The following is a 24,196-nucleotide window of genomic DNA, read 5'->3' as shown; positions in this document are numbered from 1 at the left end:
ATTAGGGCGTCGGGCTATAGATAGATAGATATATATATATATATATATATATATATATATATATATATATATATATATACTTCCTTTCCTTCATTCATTCCTTGTCCTTCTGCCTATGGGTAACTTTACACTCCCTCTTCTATCTTTCTTTCCTTCATTCTTTCCTCTTCCTTCTGCTTGTGGGTGACCCTACACTGAGTGACAAGCCAAATGGTTTCCTGTACACCAGAAAACCATTTACTAAACTGGGTGGTAACCATATAACCAAATTTTGGTGCCTGGTGGTTTAGTGGGTAATTACTGCATTCCAATCGAATTGAGCCAGTGAAGGTTTATATCCAAGGAGTGGTTGGGGTTGATTGCTCATGTAATGCCACTCAGGGATGAGTGAGGCTGGTCACTCTCATCTTTAATGTCGGGACCAACTGCCCTGCCCCGGGCTCCTACGCTCCTCGTGGGGCAATGTATGATTGGATGATGGATGGATATATATTCTGGATTTTCAACGTTCACCACCACCTTTGGCTCTCCTCCTGTCACTGATCCACCTGGTGAACAAGCGTACATCTTTTCTATCCTTAATGACCTGGAGCAGCTTGTACAGCACCCTACCCGTATCCCTGACAGTCTTGGAGAGAGCTCCAACATACCTGACCTCTTCCTTATAACTAATCCTTCTGCTTACACTGTTGGGCTCTTCTGATCACAACCTAATAACCCGACCTATCACTCCGGTACGGCCTGTGGATCCTCTAAACAAATGTCGGTTGTGGCACTTTGGAGCTGCTGATTGGGAGGCCTTCAGGCAGTACTTCTTTGATTTTCCCTGGAATGATTATTGCTTCCATGGCCAGAGGCCATCTGAGTGTGCCTTGCGCATTACGAAGGTTATTCTCTTGGGCATGGAAGCATGCACTCCCTTCTCATATCCTCTGACTAATGCAAGAAAGCCTTGATTTAATCACACTTGTTCTAATGATGTCCACAACATGGGGAGGGCCAATAAAAGGTACCAGAGCCAACCCACCCCTGAATCACATCTTTTTTATGTTTCTGCCCAGAATTGAGCTAAGTCTATTCTTCGCTCCGCTAAAATAATTTCATCCGTACTAAATGCTCTCAACTCTCCAACTCAAATTCTTCCTGCTTACTCTGGTACTTTGCCAAAAGCCTTTCTAACAACTTTACCTCATCATCCTTCTCTCCTCTTTTCTACTGTGATGGCTCTGTAGCTATCCCTTCTACTGATAAAGCAGATCTCTTCACTTAGACTTTCTCCTCTAATTCCACCTTAGACGATTCTGGTGCTGTTCCTCCATCACTTCCCCCCTCTTACTTCCTCATGGCTGACATTAAAATTTCTTCAGCTGATGTATTTTCTGCCATCACTGGCCTCAATACTAACAAGGCATATGGGCCTGATGGGGTCCCTCCTGTTGTCCTCAAGGACTGTGCTTCTGCCTAGGTAAACTCTTTTGCCTTTGTCTATCAACTTGCACCTTTCCTTTTTGCTGGAAGTTTGCTCTCATTCTGCCAGCCTCAAAGAAAGGTTGCCATATCGCCTAACTGCTTTAACATCCTGTGTCTCAAAAGTTTTCGTGTCTATTCTTAAGAGAAAAATTTTAAAGCATCTTTCCTATCACAACCTTCTTTCTGATCGTCAGTATGGGTTCCACCAGGGAAGCTCCACTGGTAATCTTCTCACCTACCTTTCAGACTCCTGGTCATCCCCCTTTCGGGACACTGGCGAAAGCTTTGCCATTGCACTTAACATCTCAAAGGCTTTCGATTGAGTCTGGCATAAATCTTTAAATTCCAAACTGCCCTCTTACAGTTTCTATCCTTCGATCTGTGCCTTCATCTATTGCTTCCTTCCTGGTCGTTATATACCTGCTGTTGTAGACGGCCAGACGGCCATCGTTCGTCTCTTAGATCTATCAACAGTGGTGTTCCTCAGGGCTCTGTCCTATCAGAAACTCTCTTCCTTCTATTCATCAATGACCTTCTAAGCTGTACATCTAAATCTATCCACTTATACACTGATGATTCCACCCTTCACCTTTCCATTCGGTTCTCACAATGTTCATCTCAGCAGTTACTTCAACAAACAAGGGATAAGGTTATGGCACACCTAATATCTGAGTGAGGCAAAAATAATCTTGTTTTTAATGCATCAAGACAGTTCTTACACCTGGCAACCCAACAAAATCTTCCACAGGATTACCCACTAATATTTAATAATGACCAGCTAAATCCTGCATCATCCTTAAACGTACTTGGGGTTTCATTCTCTCGGGATTATCTTGGAAAGATCATATTATATCTCTTGTAAAATCTGCTTCCAAGAGATTAGGTGTGCTAAGCCGACTCTGTACCTTCTTTACCCCTGCACAGTTGTTGACTTTATACATGGGTTTTATTCGCCCCTGTGTAGAGTACAACTATAATATGTGGGGAGGCTCCCCCCATACAGCTCTTCTCAATAAGGTGGAGTCAATGGCTTTTTGTCTCATTAACCTCCTCTTCCTGGCTCCCTTCAATCTCTGTCTCTTCACTGCATTGTTGCATCTTTATCTCTTTTCTATCGCTACTTCAATGGTCACTGCTCCTCTGAACTGTCTGCTTGCATCCCTCCACCTCTACGATGGGCCCGTAGCACCCATCTTGCAACAAACTCTCATCCCATTTCTGTTCAACTCTCTAATGCAAGAGTTAACCATTACTCCCAGTCCTTCATTTATGCAACAGGTCAACTCTGGAACTGTCTCCCTCTGTCTGTATTCCTACTTCTTATGATCTCCGGTCTTTCAAACGCAGTGTGTCCAGGCATCTCGAAATGAACGGATCTTGAATTTGGCTCTCTTTTGTATTGTTTTTGTTTTTTCATTGGAAGGAACAGTTTGCGGGCTTCTAACCTTTGGTTCCTTCTTCCTTGCATAAAATTATATACAGTATATATATATATATATATATATATATATATACATTGAGTTTTATACCATGTCCCCTTATTTCGATAAGGGCTAAGACGTTGCCCCTCAGTAGAGGACTTAGGTTTGGAGCATGTAGCACTTTATGACTGGATGCCATTCCTGATGACTACCAATGACCCCTGGGTGGACTCAATCCTCCAACTCTTCGGTCAGAACTGAGCCTCTAACCCACTGAGCCACGGTTGATTATATATATATGTACTGTATATATATATATATAGATAGATAGATAGATAGATAGATATACAGCAGATACAGATATAGATATACATATACATATATATATACTGTACATATAAAAAGGATTGCCCTCAGCAGCACCATGCTTTCCAACACAGGCAACATCCTCGTTAGACACGATTTCCGAGCCACAAGTTTAAGTATTTCAAATACTAAAAAGTTATCACTACTTAATATCACACACTGCACTATTCAATGCACATTTGCACTGTTATTTGGCAATACCAATGATGTGTCAAAGGCCTTGCGCTCACAAAACAGAACGAAAAGGAGATGATCACAGCAATTGTAAACACTGGACGGCAATCTTGGCTCAAACGTCTAGCGGCTTGAGAAGGAGGCGCCATGTATGCATAGGATTGTCATACACGGCCACCACAATTGCAGAACAAGTGAATTTCACTATCATTATCATGAAACTTGGTATAACTTTTAATTCATTGTTCTATCGACTTATCACATACGAAAGTGATGTACAGTGGATGCTCGATTTAATGAACGCTGATTTAGCAGAAGCCTGAGATGACGGAATAATTTTTTCCAGTAATTTTTTTGCTAAATTTAAAGGAAAATATCCATTAAAATGAGTATAATTCCACAAAGGAAATTCTGTTCCAAAAACCACTGAATTACCGGAGAAAGTCCCATAAATCAAGTGCATCATCGAGCCCATACCGGAAACACTCCCCTGATCAGCAGTGTGCAGTGTTGCTACACGTCCCAGCCAAGCTGCCTGGGTGGCGGCGGAGACTTGGCAACGTCGCTCGGCCCATGCGGTCCTCACGTGATCCCCCAATTGTAAACAACTGCTCTGTGTGTATGTGGCATTGAATTGGTATTGCGGCCTTATTTGTGTTTTTTTTCAGTGAACCAAAGCTTTTATAAACCATGCCTAAGGTTCAAGAAAAGGAAGAGAGGGTGAGGCTTTCTTTTGCCAAGAAACTGGAAATAACTGAGAAGATGGAGTGGAATTCCCAGTGCTCCCCAGCCCCTCTGTCGCCCCTGTACCACCTCAAATGTTGATGGAGGGTGCCTCTGACAGTGGCTACACCACCCCAAGGCCTAAAACAGGTTTGGGAAGGCCAGTATGGCTATCTGTGTCAGGCATATTTCTGTAACAAGTGCAGAACCCGTACTTTTGGAGGTAAGCCTTACTGTAGTTTACTATCCCTATTTACTATACTATTTGGTTCACTAAATACTCACATTATTCTTTATGTGTTCACTTTTTATTACTAAGTCATTACTGTGTGTATCACTGTTTACATGTACACGATAATGCATTTACAAGGGGATACAAATTATGGGTTCAGACTGCTGTATGTAGCATTGAGAGTTAGCATGGTTTGCTAGGTCTGAGTGCACACTGTCAGTAACTCAGCTTCACCGTTACCTTCTAAGATTCTGCTTAAAGTACCTCAAAATACCAGAAAAGTTTCCCCTGTATTAAGCCTTGGATACAGAGCTCGATCTTGCAGAAAATTTGAGAAAACGGAATAGGGGTTGGCTGAATTAGTTCATTTAATTGACAATCTACTGTATACTGAGGCTGGACTGTATTCCCTGCAGGCCTAGACAACAGTGATGGAAGGGATTAGTGGTCTCCCACTCTCTATTTTTATCTGCTGGCAAAAAAGTGAGCCTTCTGGGTCCAGTACTTGACCAGGGCCTCGGAAAAATTGGTATGTTCATACGGCAGTGTGAAATGTGAGAGGCGTGCATGAGGAATGTGAGAAAGTGGAAGTGGTGAACGTGTTTAAGAGTGCATGGTAACTGTGTTTCCGTTATGTGAAACAAAGATGAAAGGCTGTTAAGTGGGAGGTTATGAAAAGTGTAAGGCTGGGTATGAATCCATCTGGAATGTATAAAGGAGTTGAACTGCTCAACAGTGATGAAAGGTAGAGGGGAATAACAGATAATAAATGTTAGCTTGAGGTGTATGTATGCTAAGTTTCAGCTTAAGAAGATGAAGGTGAAAGCAACTGTTGCATATGCACCCAGCTGTGAGACATAAGAAGCAGAAAAAAGGAGGTTCTATGACCAGCTGGATGAAGTGATACAACATGTGCCCAAGAATGATAAAGTTTTGATGATGAGAATGAATGGGAGAGCTGACACTGGTTCTATGAATGGTTTAATGGATCATTTTGGAGAATCTGGGTAAACGAAAATGGAATCCATGTGAGAGCCCCATGTGTCATGAAAGGAGGTTAGGCATTAGTAAGTCATATTTTAAGCAAAAAGAGGCATTAGTACAGTAAAAGTCCAATTCTTCGGCATCCAATTCCCCGGCAAATCTGACATTTCGGCAGTTTTGAGAAATAGTCCCATTTACGAAAATCTCTGATCGTTCTCAGATTTTCCGATTTTTTTCGTCAGTCTTGAAATTCTCCATGAGTCCTTAGAGCCTGTTGCAGGACCTTCTACTGCTGGGGACTTCTTCCAGCAGTAGCAGACTCCATCAACCCCTTCTATTGTACATATGTAAATAAGGAACCTACTATAAGGTTAGGTAAGTGCATGTGAACTTGTAGGCCTACTGTACCATTACATTTATATACAGTATGTTCACTAATTTCTTTATTTTTCATATTCATGTATAGTACTGTATTCATTACAGTATTGTACAGTATCAAACAGTATACAGTACTCTCTCCAAACACATTTGTAATGATATGAGTAGTGATGATAGTGTTCACTGAAACATATAAGGTACTGAGTGGGTAGGGTTTTTGATAATTCAGCAATTTTGATTTTTCGGCACATGCCTGGTCCCATAGATGCCGAGAAATCGGACTTCTACTGTAATTCATATTTTATGCAAAAAGAAGCACACAAATATACATGGTGCAGAGAGACTGGAATGAATGGTGAGGAGCCTGACTGATTATGTGCTTGTACAAAGATACAGGGGAGTGTTGTTGATACAAGATCAGCAAGAGGACAATACAGAAATTTACCTGATCACAGGACTGTGGTATGTGTGGTTAAACTGAGATGAGACAAGTGCATAATGAGTAAGGGTAGCAGTCATGGCAAAAGACTGAGTGTAAAGAAGCTGAGAAACAAATCTGTAGCAGATGAATACCGGGTTAAAGAGATGGATGAGTCAATGAACTGGGAGCAAATGAATCTGGACAACTTGTGATGTGCTTATAAGGCGTATCTGGTTAGGAATGCTAAAGTTGTGTGTGGTGTTGCAAGGCTTGGAACTGGTAACAGGGGTACAGGTTCATGGGATGAAGATGTTCAAAGAGCAGTGGAGGAAATGAAAGTATATTCGGTGGATGTAAGAAAGAAGTTCAAATGAATGAATAAGTTATGTAGAGAAGCAGAAGGAAACAAACAGACAAGTGAAGAGAAATGAAGGAGATGGTGGTAAATGACACTCTTAAAATAATGAACGCAAATTAATCTGAAAACATTAAACTAATTCGGAATGTGGCATCAAAGTGTAGAGAAGAAGATGGAAAGAAGTGTGAAAGTATTATAATACTAGCAAATATAAATAAAGTAAGGAGAAGATGGAAAGAATACGAGGCCTGTTCAGAAAGTACAGTAGCTCACTTTTTTTTTTTTCCTCTCACCCACCAGTTGGAGGATAGGGTCGGAGTTTTGTGTAGCGCAGTGCAGGGCCTTCGTGGACATGTGTGATTAATGCCAGCCACCACGAATGACTCAGTGGCTGTCAGTCAGCCTGTGTTCACAGTTGGCACATTACACTCATTGCGTTCCCGAGCTCGTCTATCTATCTATCTATCTATTGCCAGACGCCTCAATCCCGTTTGGGGTGGCCACAAACAAATCGCCTCCAAGTCGCCCTGTCCCCCGCCATTTCACTGCCCTGCTCCCAACTCACACCTCCCTCTCTCGTCACGATGACCAAAAAAGTCAAACAATGTTACTGCCTCAAAATTTGTCAAAAACTAGGTAATACCCAAGCTGAAACTATCAGGAGGATCCAGCAAGTTTTTGGGAATGAAGCCATGAGGTAATGCAAATAAAGGAGTGGTACAATCGCTTCAAAAATAACTGAATGTCAGTTGAATGTGATCCACATCCTAGGAGGCCACCAACAGGCATCAGTGCTGAAAATGTGAAGAAAGTCTGTGATCTGGTCATGGGAAATCATTGGTTGACTGTCAGATTAATTGCTAATGAAACTGGAATCAGCAATGGATCAGCACACATAATTTTAACAGATAGTTTGGGCATGCGATGAGTTGCTGCTGCGATGTTCATTTCAAAGCTCTTTTCACGTGAACAAATGTTGCTCAAGACAAGTTGGAGTGTGCAAATAATGATCCAGACTTTCTGAAGACTGTTATCCCTGGAGATGAGACTTGGGTGTACGGGTACAACCCAGAAACTAAAGCACAGTCGTCCCATTGGAAACATGAAGGATGGCCTCAGTCTACACGGTGCTGTGCATCACGAATACGCACCAGAAGGTCAGACTGTCAACAAACGTTACTACCTTGATGTTATCTGTCGTCTTCGTGATGCAGTTCGGTGGAAGAGACCAGACCTTTGGAAAGCGGCACGTTGGAAGCTGCACTATGACAATGCCCCTGCCCATTCTTCTCAACTGATTCAGGAATTTTTCTCCAAGCACAACATCCTGCAGGTCTGGCAGGCTCCCCAATCACCAGGCATGGCTCTGTGCAACTTTTGGTTATTCCCCAAAACTCCGCTGAAGGGTTCCCAATTTGAGAAGAAATCATGGCAAATAAAATGAAGTACCTGCAGATACCAAAAACTGACTATGAAAAATGTTTCAGGCAGTAGGAAGAATGCTGGGTTGTGTGTGTCAAGTCAGAAGGGGCCTTCTTTGAGGGGGATCGGTATCCTAGCTCAAAAGGTTACCTATTTATTTTCTTAGTGCCTAAGGTCAGATACTTTCTAAACAGACCTCGTATTCTGAAAGGCAAGCATATGGGAATGAAGAAAGCAGAACAGCATTAAATATGACTGGTTTTGGCAGTGTGCAGAGAAGGCTTGCTAACAAATGTGACACTGACAGAACTGATGAATGTTGTGATGCAGCTGCAGAATAAGAAGGCTGCAGGCAGTGTTGGGGTGTATGGGCAGAGATAAGTTTAGTGGAGAGACTGAACTAAATAGTTTGAAATATGTAAGAAAGCTTGGATGAGTGGAACTCTACAAGCAGAGTGGAAGAAGGCTGTGACTGTGCCCTGTACAAAAATAATCAAAGTGAGTGCAAAAATTACCACAGTATAAGCCTGTTGAGTGTTTAAGGAAAGGTATATGGGAAGAAGAGGCAAGGAGGAAGTTGAGAGATGGAAGACAGAGCTATATGCAGAGAGGAAGAGAGAGGTGCAAAAGATTAGTAAGACAGAGTAAGAAGAGAGTGGATGAGGAATTTGGGTGGAAGTTGAGTGTAAATTAGAAGGAATGTAAGAAAATGTTCTGGAAGGAGGTAATGAGAATTAGACAGGGTGCCAAAGAAGTTGGTAGGGAAGTAAATGATAAATATGGTAGGCTGATAGCAGAGAAGGGAGAAAAAGTGAGAAGATGGAGAGAACACTTTAGGGAACTGTTAAATATAAAGCATGAAAATAATATGAGTATAAGTGGCTGGGAGAAGGTGGGAGGTGAGGAGGGAAGAAGAGATCATCAGGATGCAAGTAGCGGAAGCAATGAAGAATGTCAAAATGAGGAAAGCCCCAGGAACTGATGCAGTGTGTGGTGAAATGATGAAGCATGGGGGAGAGACAGTAGAAGAATGGATATGGAAGATGTGCAGATTGGCCTGGGAGGAAGGTAGAGTCCAGGAGGATTGGAAATCACATACAATTATTCCCCTGTACAAAGGAGAAGGGGAAAAAGAAGTGTGTGGTAATCATGTGGGCATTTGTCCTCTTGGTTTAATAGGAAAAGTAAATGGTAGGATATGTAGTGACAGAATTAGGGTAATAACAGAGGAATTAGTTGGTGAAGTAGAGGGAGGTTTTAGAAAGGGAGGAGGTTGTGTAATAATCTGATATTCATTCTTAGGTCTTTGGCAGAAAAGTTTCTAGAGATGGGAAAGAAATCATATGCAGTCTTCATGGATGTGGAGAAAGCATATGACAGAGTGGATACACAAGGAAAACTATTAGGAGTGCATGGAGTAAATTGGAAACTGGTGAATCCCGTGAAGAGTACACATAAGGGTGCTAAGGTTGCAGTGCGTGTGGATGGTGAACTGAGTGAATTTTTCTATCTGAATATTTGACTGAAACAGGGACATGTCATGTCTCCATGGCTGCTCAATCTGTATTTCTATGGGGATATAAAGGAGATACAAGATACAGCAGTGGATGTTGGAGCAGACTTAATGAGAGAAGGCAGTGTTTGGAAACTTCCTGCTCTGTTGATTGCAGGTGATACTGTACTGTTAAGCGAAAACGAAGCTCAACGGCAATGCTTGGTGAATGAGTCCAGGAGTGTGTGTAAGAAATGGAATCTAAAGGTGAATGTAGGGAAGAATAAAGTTGTGGTCTTCAAGAGAAATGAAGTCACTGAATGTGCAGGGAGGATGGATGATGAAGAAATGGAAAATGTGAGTGCATTTACTAGTACTTGGGTAGTGTGAAGAGTATGGATGAAAGTTTGGAGGATGAAGTGCTTGAATAGGTACAACAGGGAAGAAAGGTTACTGGTTCTTTGACAGCAGTGATAAGAAATAGCGAAGTTAGCATGGAAGTAAAAATGTCACTACATGATAGTACTGTGATACCAACTCTAACATGTGGGAGTGAAGCTTGGACCTTGTTGGAAGGACACATCAAGAGTGACAGGAGTGGAAAAGAGTTATCTGAGAGGACCATATGGAGTTACATGAAGGGACCGAAAGACAAATGAGGAAGTGAAGGAGCAGTGTGGTGTGGATGTAGATGTGATAGAAAGTGTTAGGAGAAATACACTGAGGTGATTTGGCCATGCGGAAAGGATGGAGAGTGAAAGACTAAAGAGGAGAGAGTATGTGAGTGGAGTGGATGATAGGGAGGGAATGACTGAGGATGAGATGCAGGGATGGAGTGGAGAGGTCTATTAGAGATGGGGGTGTCATGTGGGGGGAGGGCAGTGAAATGGCAGGAGACTGGGCGACATGGAGGTGATTGTCTGTTGCCACCCCTTATGGAATGGACATAGATAGAGATAATAAAGAAAGTACAGGAACATATCAGAGAACCTAGTGAGTGATGAACAGGGTGGCTTTATGAGCAGTATGGGATGTGTGGATCAAATATCTGCAATGAAACTGGTAGTAGGGAAAACTCTGTGAGAAAGATCTAGGTATTTATGGCATTTATGAATCTGGAAAATGAATAAAACAAGGTAAAGAAGGATTGTGGAATGTTGTGTATGTATGGCAAACTGATTAATGCTGTCAAGTTTTTATCATGGTAATGAAGCCTGTGTAAGAGTAGGTGGGTGACACTATATCAGTGTTGGAATGAGACAAGGATATGTGACATCCCAGTAGATGTTTAATAAATATTTATGCATGAGATTAAGAAGCAAAACTTGAGTTACAGAGAGAGGGATTACAAGAGTAATGAATGGTGAGGGGTGAAATATCTGTTTTCATATATGATGTATGCTGATGATGCTGTGCTACTTGCTAATAGTGAAGAAAAGCACTGCACTCTGGTACAGAGTTTTGCTGATGTATACATGCACCAGACTTGAAAGTAACTTTACATATGATGGCTGTTGAGAGAGAAGGTGACTCCCAATGTGACATTCTGGCAAACAGAGACAGGTCTGAATCGGTGAGAGTTCAAATACCTGGGTGCAATGTCAGAAAAGAGAGGTAAATGTGCAAACGATGTGGAAAATAGTGGCAGTGGGAAGGAAAGTGACTGACGCTATGAAGGCCTTGATATGAAACAAAGATCAAGAGAATGTTATGATGACATTTTAGTGCCCACATTAACATAGGGTGTCAGACTTTGGTGTGGCATGAAAATGAACAATCGACAGTTAGAACGGGAGAGATGAAGTTATCAACAAATGTGTGCATGGAGAGTGGATGGGATAAGAAACAATGTGAGTTGCGAATAATGTGAAGTAAGGAAGCCTGTGGATGAGTTAGTGAAAGTGTGCTCAGATATGGTCATGTGGTGAGAATGAGTATAAACAGGGTAGTGAAAAGGGTATGTGAGTGAGCCTGAAGGTGGGGCAATGCATAGCAGGCCGAAAAATGGTGGCTAAACATGGCAAATGTGTGTGAGAAAGCTATTTACATAGGTTGATGAGACTAAGGAATTGACAAGGGATCAAGCTGGTCACATGAATTTTGTATGAAGTGCATGACAGTCATTGAACTGACTTTTTTCAAAGGCAGTATGAAGAGCATATATGTGGAAAGGCTGTGCCTGTGAGTCAAAATCAGGATTCTGGGGGACTTATAGGTGAGTGAATGACAGCATCATTCACTTCATTGAACACGGTGTTGATTTGTTCTAACAATTCTGCCTCCTCTGGTTCCTAGATCACCCCACTTGTGGGTGGAAAATCAAGTATGATGATGATGATATGAAAATGAAACATGGCACTTACAGCAAGTAGTCTGCTCTGGGGACCTATCAAGGGCTCAGCTGACAGGAGGTTCATGTGGTAAGTAGTGCCCCATTGACGTTTTTTGCTCTGAAGACCATTTTCTCTCCTGAGCGATTTAAAGTGCTAGGACCTTATTGTAGGTCTTGCATAGGACATGTAACTTTGAGTTTTGAGGCATTATACCCTTTGAGACAGCGAATAAGGGGTTTTATTCTAAAACCCACAAATTTATATGTTGTGAATCTATAATATAATGGTACTCTACTTATATTTATACCAGTTGCATGCACAGTACATTTACTGTTACCTTCTGCAGATTTTTTTCTGACTGGTGCATTCAATATAACAATATTCTAAAATAAAACCATCATGATAAGTTAAAGAAAATTAATAAAATACTAATCAGGCTCAAACAAAACTACATAAATGTGAAAAGTAAAAAAGGAAATTTCACACCAACAGAACTATAAAGCAATTTGAGACCATCTGTTAAAGTATAGGATTAGTGTATGGTGTCTATTCTCAAGAAAAAGAAAAGCCTAGTAGATCAGAAGGCTCCCTCCAGCCATGAATAGGTAATTTCACATCCTGCTTTCATGGCAGAGTACAGAAATTTCCCCAAGACCATCTGTTTGCACCTCTTCGACTTTCATATACACAAAATTTGTTTCCCTTCAGCAGACTGGCTAGGTGAAGGCACCAAAGAAGGAACTGAAAGCCTTCAGTATTTTGTAAGTGTACTGCTTTGAGGACAGACAGGGACAAGAAAATAAAGAATCAAAAAATACAGTTTGTGGAATTTAATAGTGTCATGAAATTACTATTACATGTACTTAGGGCATGGAGTGGCTTTTACTCCAATGTATATTGAATGGCTATCTAGACTGCTCTGGAGAATAATGAACATATGGGCACTCTTCAGAAAGTACTGTAAACACATTACCATTATTTCACATCATCTACTGAATTAGTTAACTAGAAGAGAATTTACACCAGAAGAACAATGCTTCTGTGTAGCTATATTGTGATGAAAAGTATATTATTCCTAAGCAATGCAAAACACAACAGAAGGACTTATTTCTAAGACTCAGCATGATTCTGTGAGAAAACAACAGGATGCCACTCACTGCACATGCCAAAGTAACTGAATGGTGTACACTACAATGTCCTAAGACAAAGCATCATATGGTGCTCACTGAACTGCTTGAGCGGGAAATGACTGAGTGACACTGACCACACAGCCCACAGAGAAAGCGAATGAATACTGTAGATTGCAAGGGTCTTACTGGAATAGGTGGAGTTGGGCATAACTTGAGGGAAGAGAATAAACTGCAGAAAGAAACACTCATAAAAATGTTGTTCACTCTCAGCACTGCAGTGTCATATGAAGGTTCTAACTATGGCTCTAAGCATGGACTTTTGGGAAAAATGGGATACCAATAAGAAGACAGAGGTAATGGTATTCCTGCCTGTGCTAAGTGCAACTGTTCTTACAACTGCTCCATTACTGTATACAGGTCAAGGGTCATTTCTGTCTGCTGCCCAAGTACAGCAATTCTTATTAACCTCCCACCTGTGAAGCATAAGCTTTCCACTCTGGAGTGGCAAGGTCTGATACCCAGGAATAGCCAACCTATTCTTTCAGCATAATTTATGTAAGGTTCTTCTTTTCCAAGGAGTTTTACTTCATCTGTAATCTAAGCTCTTGTTCTTCAAAAAAGTAAGGATATTCACTTTGTCATTACTAACTATTTTAGTTTTTTTTCACCTATACAGGTTTATGCTTTCAAAAAGCATTGAAGTAAAAGTTAGACCAGCAAATCACCAACGTGAAGAGATGCCCGATGGCACTGAATACGGATGGGGTTGTTCCCGTGCACGTGCCCGCGCCATCTGCTGTAAGACTGGGTCGTTCAGCACAGGAGCTGACTGAAAACCTGATGAGTAACTCCTGTGGCGTTCTTGTTCACGGAGAGGGATCTGCATGCCATGGCTGTCCGCTGCAACACTTTGCACAAGTCTTGGCGGAGAAAATGCCCGTGGGTACTGCGGTTCAGGTAGCCGTGATCGAATTACTGGATCTTCCAGTAAGGGACCTGAGCGCCTTGACTGTGGGTAAGCCCATGGGCTTTGTTGGGTCTGTGGCATTCGCAAAGGTGGATCGTCCATCATGGGGCTTGATGATGGGTTCTGTGATGATTCGCCACTTGAGGGAAGAAGTGATCGCAGGATTGACCCAGCAAGGGCAGCACGAGCCTTGATTGAGGACAGGGCACGTTCATCGTCTGCACCAAGCACAGCAGCTTGGGTCTGCCTTGGATCATCATATCTGGGAGAGAAGTTACAAAACTAAAATAATTATCTATGATTCAAGTTAATATCAATAACTGTGTAAGAATAAAAAATAAAGGAGTGATAAGATAGAGGAAAATCCATAGATATAGAAAGAATGGAAACATATGCAAGGATATTCAGTTTTGAAGCATGCCAATTCAGGAATTGGCTTATAAACACCTTCATCCTGAAGGAAAGGAAGTACAAGGACAATGAAAGATGGAAAAAGGGAAAACAATAGGCACAAAATATGGATTAGTTTGTGTCTGGAAACACAACTGATGATTAAATGCACTGAAGACAAGATAGTCTACATAGCAGTTGCTGTTTATGGTGGAATGGTAGATGGGTACCCTAACAGGATAGATAAAAATATACGAAATTTATACCTAAGTTTAGATTGAGAAGCCTAGAAGTGCATACAACGTTAAAGAAGAAAGACGAATTATAAGGGGTTGTTCTGGAGCTGACTGGTTCTGTAGCTGAAAAGTGTGCAACATTTATTACCCTATAAGACAGAATTACCTTCTCAAATTATAGTGTAGGTAGCCATCCCTTTATGTATGTACCATCACAAAATACAACATTCACTGTACCAATTATAATGCTGTCCCACATCCATTACAACACTTACCTCACTCAAAAAACACACTATTAGGAACTGTACAAGAGATTGAGGAAACTGACCAGAGATCTGTAGTCCATCAACTCTGGGGCAAAGTAAAAGGCAGAGCTTACAACAACAGCAGAGGAGTGGAAAAAAAAAAAAAAAAAAAGGGGGGGGGGGTAAGAAAGTATGGAAAATGTAGTTTTACAAACCTTTTATAAAGAAAAGTTATTCACTAACAAGGTCAAGAGCAATGATAGGGAAAAAAAGGGGGGGAGGGGGGAGAGCAATTGCTGAACGGGAAAGTGAAAAGGAAATTAAGTAATGCAGTACAACATATGGTAAAACTAACAATATAGAAAAAATATTAAATCATCCTAACTGAAGGCTCACAATACTGAGCCATGCTCCAAGGACATACGAAGAGGGTTATAAACAGTCAGTGAAGAGAATGGAATCAACTCAGATCACATATCTACGACAAACTGATTTTACAAGAGGAAATGCAGTCTTTTTATAAATTTTCATTAGAAAAACAAATAATAAGAATGTTAGGAGAAGAGGAAAGCTTCAGATGTGCTTTGCAAAGTCCAGGGAATTTCTGTGTAACAAACTACACACGCAAACATACAATGAGATTGCATCATATATCAAAGCAATAAAATTAACCAGGTGTTCTCTACCCAGCAGGAATTGAAATAGACAACAAAAGACAGGTATATTATTCCCTTGTCAAGGAGGTTTATGGCGAGAGAGAGAGAGAGAGAGAGAGAGAGAGAGAGAGAGAGAGAGAGAGAGAGAGAGAGAGAGAGAGAGAGAGAGAGAGAGAGAGAGAGGGAGAGAGAGAGAGAGAGAGAGAGAGAGAGAGCGTTTGCAGAGGACGAAATTCATGGACAGAGATTACTGATAAGGCATCTATAGACTGGCTACAACGAAGATATGAGGGAGGACTACACAAGGAAGAATGCAAAAGAGCAGCTTGGAAGGTCAAGACTTCACAAAGTTTACCCTTCAAATGCATAGGGTTTCTCTTCTGAATAAATCATCTGGTGTTAGCTTGAATAAAGACTTCTAAGAGTGTCCATCGCATCTAGAGGGTTAATCCAGTCTATAACCTTCTGATGGGTAGGATTTCTCATGTTTAATGTTTGTCTGAAAAAGACCGAAGTTCGAATACTGCCGCGAAAAAGGTTAATTAAAAATTATTAGTTGCTTTCATCAAAGTAAAACTTTCACCACAGTCCAAAATGAATTGTGTCCAAGTCTTTTAGTATGTGAAAAAATATCACCCAAGAAAAATGGCTCCTGATTTTTATTCTGCAGATATGAAACGATATTATAAACATACTAGTAGTGTACACTCAAATGTTATTTTATTATCAGATCATAAAATTCTGAAATATAGTGTAGGTATAAGAAATCCAACCAACTAAAAAACTGAGTTGAAAACAGGCACACTCCACTCGAATAAAGGCAAGCTTAAACATTTCACGATGATAGTACAACATCTAGTGAAAGAGAAGAGGATGCTGCATAACACATGATAAACTGCACACACATCCCTAATGCACCACTTGAAGAATCATATAACTTCCAAGGAATATGATAAAAAAGCAGAATAAAGTATATGGTCATGGTAATATCCAGTCCTATACTGCATATGGTTATGGTAATATCCCGTCCTATACTATCTCTAGCATTGTATAAAGGCAAGAAGCTATGCTATCATACTCTGGTACAAGTAAGGGTAAGTGACTGGCCTATGCCCTTGATGGCATAAAACTTTCTAAAGCCCTCCAGCTGCCTCTTAGAGATTCAAATAATTGAGCACAGCACACAACCATAACTGCAACTGGTGCTTCAGATCACTAAATCACCAGGTACCAAATATAGTAGTTGCATGATTCATATTTCATTACTGGTATACCGTATTCACAAACTTGTCATCTATGGGAGGACAAAAATTTCTGCTACCAGCACAACTGCAGTTATCAGCATAATATACACAGGAAAAATTAATGCTGAAAAGGGTGAAAAACTGCTAATAAGCAGATACCCTACAACATTCACACATAACACTGCTAACACACCAAGATGTGAGAATGAAGTGTGTATAGCGTGTGTGATTTCTGGAGCATGAGAGCTTGTTGAGAGTGCCCAAGAGGAGCATAGTGTGTGTGTGCAAGCACTGCAAGTCTTTCTTGTATGATGGTAAAAAGGTATTCTCTGGCCTTTGGCCAAAACAAAACCAGCATTTTCATCTACAAAATTAACATACAACATTTACAAATTTGTGCTTTGCATGGCCTTCCCTCCCTATATCTGATTCATATGAACAATGAGACCCTACCGCATGAGGAATATAGTTTTAAGAATAGCTTATAAAGTCTGGTGAAGTGCATCAATGAGGAAAAAAGAAGGAAGAAATTAATAAATGAAAGTCAACAAGTAGACAAAATATGCTGCTTTGAATGCCCCCTTCCTAAGTTGAACCAGCTTTCTTCTGGCAACTGAAAAGCAAGAATTTCTACCTTTATGGATAAAATCATCTGTGCAAAGTACAGTATATACAGAAAATCCTCTAGTCAACAAACTACTTGAGGGGAAGAGTGGATTGATAAATCCTAAAGCTCATATAATCTGTTGTCTGAAAGTCATTGTCACTTATACGCAGGGGTTCATTATACTGCATATCTACATTAGGTCATTAGATACACTGCAGTGCAGTACAGTACAGCTCAATACTGTAAATACATGTATATATTAGAGCATGTAAATAATAAAAATTACAAACCAACAATAACAGTAGGGCAGTGGAAGCATTTACGCACTGTCAGACAGAGTTAGAAGGATGACATCGGTTGTCAGCTGGCTGCTTCCACCACGTACAACAAACCTTTTCGGAAATGAGAAGTTTATCTGGCCAGTTCAAGGTGTCTTCAAACCGAAATTCGGTGAATGGATGTTTGTTATTAACAGGTTTACTGTAATCCATTTATGAGGGTCCTAATTGTGGAAGATGATCATCCAATCAATATTTGGCCAATGATGCCTTAAACCAAATGAAAAACAATGCAACTTTATAGGTGACTAAAAGTTTTGTGGAAATGAGCAGTTGAGCCAATTTTACAATACTGTGGCCAGAACAAGTGATAATTTTATGGAGTGAGCAAAGGAATTAATTTATAAAAAGCACACAGATTGCTGCACCTGCTTCCATGGCAGTATTGGCTAGGCACTGTAATACAGTATCTGCACTAAAGTAATTCTGGATAAAAACTATCCCAGTTTATTCACTGGGTAAACCAGTCAACAAAGAGGGGGGACAAACTTACTTGGAAACACTGAAATTAGAGGTGTTTGAGAGAGAAAGATAAACCTTTTGATGATTGGTATTCCTGATCCTGTAGTTACAACAATTTCAAACCTGACCCAATACACTGGCACGAGACACTGTCAAATGCAAATTCAAAATACACAAGACATTATCATTGTAATGCTATATATATTCATGATGTTTCTTACCTTATCAGTTTTTAAAATGACAAGGAACATGAGGAAGAGTGTATCTACAAGGAAGAATGTTATTCCTGGAGTAGCAGCTTGAATACTTGTGAATCTCTGAATGTCTGTTGCAAATATTTAGAGAGATGTATAATTATGGTGTATAACAGTCGAAATGTAACCTAAATAGAGACTGACAGCTGACAGGTAGAAACACAGATGGAACCAAGAGAAAAAAAAGTTTTGGTAATGTCGGGTCTCCATACCAAGCGATGATGAGTGACTCAAACTGTCTCTTGGACTAAACCTATCCCCTGACTACTGACAATTTATTCAGTCACATCACTCAACTTAGACAATTTATGCAAACGTAAACTGAGTTTGAGTTTGAGAGAGTGTGTAAGAAACGGAACCTAAAGGTGAATGTAGGGAAGAGTAAAGTGATGGTCTTTGAGAGAGGTGAAGTTAGTGAATGTACAGCGAGGTTAGATGGTGAGGAATTGGAAAATGTGAGTACGTTTAAGTATTTGGGTAGTGTGATGAGTAAGGATGGAGGTTTGGAGGGTGAAGTGCTTGAAAGGGTACAGCTGGGAAGAAAGGTTGCTGGTTCCTTGAAAGCAGTGATAAGAAACAGGGAAGTGAGCATGGAAGTGAAAAAGTTACTACATGACAGTATTGTGATACCAACTCTAACGTACGGAAGTGAAGCTTGGACATTGTTGGAAGGACACAAGTCAAGAGTGAGAGCAGTGGAAATGAGTTATTTAAGAGGAGCCTGTGGAGTCACGTGGAGAGACAGGCTGACGAATGAGGATATAAAGGAGCGTTGTGGTGTGGATGTGGATGTGATAGGAAGTGTTATGAGGAACACACTGAGGTGGTTTGGCCATGTGGAGAGGATGGAGGGTGAAAGACTGACGAAGAGAGTGTATGTGAGTGAGGTGGAGGGGGGAAGAGGGAGGGGGAGGCCGAGGATGAGATGGAGGGATGGGGTGGAGAGGTATATGAGAGAGGGGGGTGTGAGTTGGGAGCAGGGCAGTGAAATGGCGGGGGACAGGGCGACTTGGAGGCGATTTGTTTGTGGCCACCCCAAACGGGATTGAGGCGTCTGGCAAATAGATAGATAGATAGATAGTAAACTCATTTGCAACTGTATGTTAATACCGTACTTAATTATATCTAAAACCAACAACGTATCTTTAATACAGTACTTTCATATGCTGGGCAAATGTTACGATCATGAAGTACAACAAACCGTAATAAATTCTCTCTATCTGTCTTTCCATACTGTATACTGTATATATATATATATATATAAACAGTACCCTCGCATCCAGCACAGCAATATTGTCATGCATGGGTTGTGTTGGACCAAAAACGTGTTGGACTAACAATACAGCTTATGGGGAAAAATGAATTATGTCAGCAACCCTAGGAAAAGTCACCCTAAATACCCACCATATACCTATCCATATATTGGTACTATTGTAATTATAATAAATGGTACTGTGCTATGAATGATAACTAACCTTTTAGGATAGTGTTGGTGGGCTTGCTGGGAATGGAAGGTGGTATCCAAGGCTGTAGGTAGTCCTACTGGGTCCCCGGAGGATGGCTGCTGGCGTCACTGGCGGGTAATGGCTGTTGCTCCTCCTCAACCTCCCTCATAAATCCTTCGAAATCACACTCAGAATCACTATCTTCGTCCACAGCCATGGAAGGTCCTGCTTCTGCCTGTCCTAGCACTCTGTAATCCTCGGCAAAGTGCATGCTTCTCACACTGTTGCCAGAGCCCTGTCTCGTGACTGTGGAAAGTGATCGCTGTCGCTGACTCGGTAGAGAATAAGAAGCAACTTTGTTTATAAACTGGTGCGCACGCCAATGAGAAGGGTTTCAAAACGATTGATATTTATTCTAAAATATTAATATGTATTCAGTGTCAGGCTAAATGTTCAATGCTGTAGTACGATACATTCTCTGTCGAGTCGCCTGGGTTTTGGTCACATTGTTTTGCCCGTCGTATCCTCAGCAGGAATCCATCCAGATGAATTCCTAATGCCCGTGGTATCATCGGCAATTTTACCACGTTACCGTTCCGATTTACCATCGTATCCTCGGCAAACCTGGTATGAAGTGCCGTGTGATAGCCTTCGGCTGCCAGGATCTTGTCTTAGTTTTTTATTATGATCCTCACGTTGGCTTCATTCATGTCGTAGGCCTTGGCAATGTCAACTTTCCTCTCCCCTTTCTTCTTCCTCTCGATGCTTTCTAGCTTGGTGGCCTGAGGGAGGTGCCGACGCTTCTTGGGGTCCTCAGAAGGCTTCCTAGGCATCGTGAGCAGGGTAAAATGCAGTAACAATGGAAGAATGGAGCAAGAAAAAAGCACCTTCCAATGCAACTATGCGACTGAGTGGCACTGTGGCGGAAGAAATTTAAACAAAACATCACGTGACACCAGAAGCGTTTTTAATTGGGCGGCATCACGATCATGTCACGATAGCGGGCGGGGAAGGCTACTTGATCAGAAGTTTTCATTGGCTATCATCATCATGGGAATGTCCAGTACGACCGTGTTGGACCGGGCGTGATCGTGCTAGAGTGAACTCTGCGGATTTCGCCCACTTCTCGGAGCTCTGTGCGTGTTATGCTAACACACTCATGTTGCAGTAATTAAATCGTATTAAATAATATTAATTAATTGCTCTCCGTGCTGGACCCGAATCGTGCCGGACTAACGTGTGTTGGACGCGAGGGTACTGTATATATATGTATACAGTATATATATATATATATATATATATATATATATATATACATATATATATATATATATATATATATATATATATATATATATATATATAGATAGATAGATATATTGATAGATATATAGATAGATAGATAGATAGATAAATAGATAGATATAGATATATATATAGATAGATAGATATATATATATATATATATATATATATATATATATATATATATATGTACAGTACAGTAAAACCTCCATTTAACGGCACCCTAAGGGGCCCTGAGCATGCCAAAAAAAAAAAGAAATTCCGTTAGATTGGGGCTTACACCTATCGATACCCCCGGAACTCACACTAACACATTTTAACACATTTTAAAGCATATAAACATGTGCAGACATACAAAATCAATAAAAAAAAAAATCATATTTAGAACAAAAGAAAGCAGGTAGGTGTGGTGTTGTAGTAAAGAACTGTACAGTAATCCAGGTAAATACAGTACAGTACAGTTGAGTCTTCATACAACACAAGATAGGTTATGCAGAACCTTGTGAAAAATCGATTTCACGCTAAAACGTGACGTATATTTACATGTAAAATTGGGGGTCAGATTCTAGGAGCCTCATATTTTTCATTAAAAATATATTTAAGAATAGATTACTAGAAATACGTCTTTAACAATGAAGACTGTGTGTTTACATACGACCTCACCGACTGGACACATCAGTGCATAGCTACTGCAGTCTAACCTAATCTAACTGATTAGTTTTGCCCCCTAATACTCCCCATAAAAATTTTAATCATCAAGGATTGCCACTAAGCCACTTGAAAGTCCTCATGAGAAATCAAGCAAGACCTTGACCTAAACAGCATGTGAATAATGGCCAGCCAGCATCATGCATATTTCGTCACTAATCACTTTCAGTACTAATAAAAAAAAAAAAAATGCAGTGTGAAACTTTTTGAAAGCTGTTAGTCATCAACAATAACGGAAATAAAAACTCTAAAGAAGTTGTCAGCATGGAGTGATTGCGTATCTCACTTCTCAGATACACACGAATGCAGAAATCGTGAAAAATAAACAAGTCAGCCAAACAGTATAATTTGTATGACAGTATAATTCACATAATTATCTTGCCTAACTGTTTATGTCAACACACAGTGTCTACATGTATCGTAAGATCCGAATTTACTTGACCAAAGATCGTCATTTTATTACAAAAAGATCGAGCACAAAGCCTTTTTTCTTCTTTTTTTCACACTCGTTGCACTAAAGGCATATACATGAATTTTACTGCTCCATCATTAACTTTTTTTTTTCCAACAAAGAAAACTATCCACATCGTAAACATCCCAACTCATTTTTTATCTGTCTGATCATTTGCATTAAAGCTGCAACGCTTCATGCCACTTTGTCCAACAATTTTTCATTTTCATTTAGAATAAATGCTTGTGTTCATAGCACTTTCAGGGTGCTTAGGAATAACTAAAGTTAGTTTGGAACCATGTGCTCAGTTCTGTGAGGAAACGAGGAGAAAGGAAATAAGCAAAATAATAAACTTCTCATCACAGCAACTGTTCACACAACGCTAAGTATTAGTTGGCAGGTTGGAGTAGAATAGATGGCACTACGTAAATAAGTTCACTAAGTTATGAAGTCTATAACACTAGTTCTTAAATCCAACCTTATATGATAATTTTTTTTCACTTTGGGGTCAGGTAAGGCGGGAGGAAGACTGGGTGAGCATAAACGTACCCAGTTGGCGGGAAACTGCAAACAGACGATCGAGATGCATGCGGTGCCCACCACATTTGAATTTCTTTCTAATTTTTGCCCATTTTTTGGAAATTTTTAAAATTTCTTTGCAAAAATATTCCTAAGGAGATTTGTACCGTTAGTTTGGGGTTGCCGTTAGAATGAATGCCGTTAAATCGAGGTTTTACTGTATATAGATAGATAGATATGTATATATACAGCAAACTCTCAATGATCCAGTGTAATTCAGCCAAGCCCTGTGTTAGATAATGAGAAACACTGGATACTGCATAGTGCCCCCCCATTGGCTCAATATTCAGCGTCAAGCCAGACATTTCATTACCATCCTTCTTGACCTTCTATCCTAAAAGCTTTCCATGGAGTAAAATATGAAAATTAAACATTAAATAAAATACAGTAACAATAAAATACAGTAATACTGCTCACGAGTTGGCTACCGTTTACGAAACAGTTGCTGCACCTTGACGCCAGACATTGCATATAACCTCGAGTTATGTCCGTTTTGACACTGCACGCTTCATAATTTTGTCCGATATTACTTTATTGGAGCCCAGCCAGCAGCACCGGATATTGTGTTGGGCTGGATATTGCGACAACAGATAACTGAGAGTTTACATCATCATCTAATCCTGTGTTGCCTCATGAGGAGAATAGAAGCCCAGGGCTAGGCAAGTTGGTGCAGACATTTAAGATGAGAGTGAACAGTCTCACTCATCCCTGAGTGGCATTACTTAAGTAATAAACCCCAACCACTCCTTGGATATAAACCTGCCCAGGCTCAATCCGATTGGAGCACCTTAATTACCCACAAAACCACCAGGTGCCATAATTGGGTTACATGGTTACCACCCAGCATAGTAAATGGTTTCCTATTGTACAGGAAATCATTTGACTTGCCACTCAGTGTAAAGTCACTCACAGGCACATGGAAGAAGAATGAATGAAGGAAAGGAAGAGAAAAGAGAGAGTGCAAAGTCACCCATTGGCAGAAGGAAGAGGAAAGAATGAAGGAAAGTAATACAGACAAGGAGGGATGGAAAAAAGGAAGGAAGAGAGGAAAGGGCAGACACTCGAGAGCAGCACTACATTGAGTGGATGGTGAGCACCCCCACGTACCAATGAGTGTTTACAAATATATATAAAATACCTATGAACACGCTGCATAAAGAAATAAATGCATTATAACGCTGACAGAAAACAAAAACATTAACAACAGCCATCCCAGGCCTCATACATTGGGTGCTTGCATGAGTGCATGTCTGTGCTTGCGTGTTTGGGTGTGTCTATATCTGTGTTTTCTGGCATGTGTGTATTTACCTACTTGTAGTACACAGGAACTGAGCAATGCTCATGTTGTCCTGTCTCCATATCCACATTTATCTAGTCTACTTTTACATCTGCTTTTACACACATG

General features: G+C 40.5%; 1 protein-coding gene across 2 annotated transcripts in view; it reads right to left on the bottom strand.

The window, feature by feature from the left end:
• Positions 1-12,601: 12,601 nt before the first annotated feature.
• Positions 12,602-24,196, bottom strand: part of LOC145404120 (uncharacterized) — a 213,095-nt gene continuing 201,500 nt past the window's right edge. For both annotated transcript variants that reach the window (XM_080275742.1, XM_080275743.1), the window contains one exon: positions 12,602-14,133. In XM_080275742.1, coding sequence (XP_080131868.1) covers positions 13,626-14,133 — 508 coding nt within the window. In that variant the 3' untranslated portion in view covers positions 12,602-13,625. The remainder of the gene's footprint in view (positions 14,134-24,196) is intronic.

The sequence above is a fragment of the Coenobita brevimanus genome, chromosome 62, assembly GCF_032717465.1.
Source record: "Coenobita brevimanus isolate Jiangsu-jjx chromosome 62, ASM3271746v2, whole genome shotgun sequence".
Taxonomy (NCBI): Eukaryota; Metazoa; Arthropoda; class Malacostraca; order Decapoda; family Coenobitidae; genus Coenobita; species Coenobita brevimanus.
The sequence above is the reverse complement of the archived record's forward strand: the minus strand, read 5'-3'. Positions and strand labels throughout refer to the sequence as shown.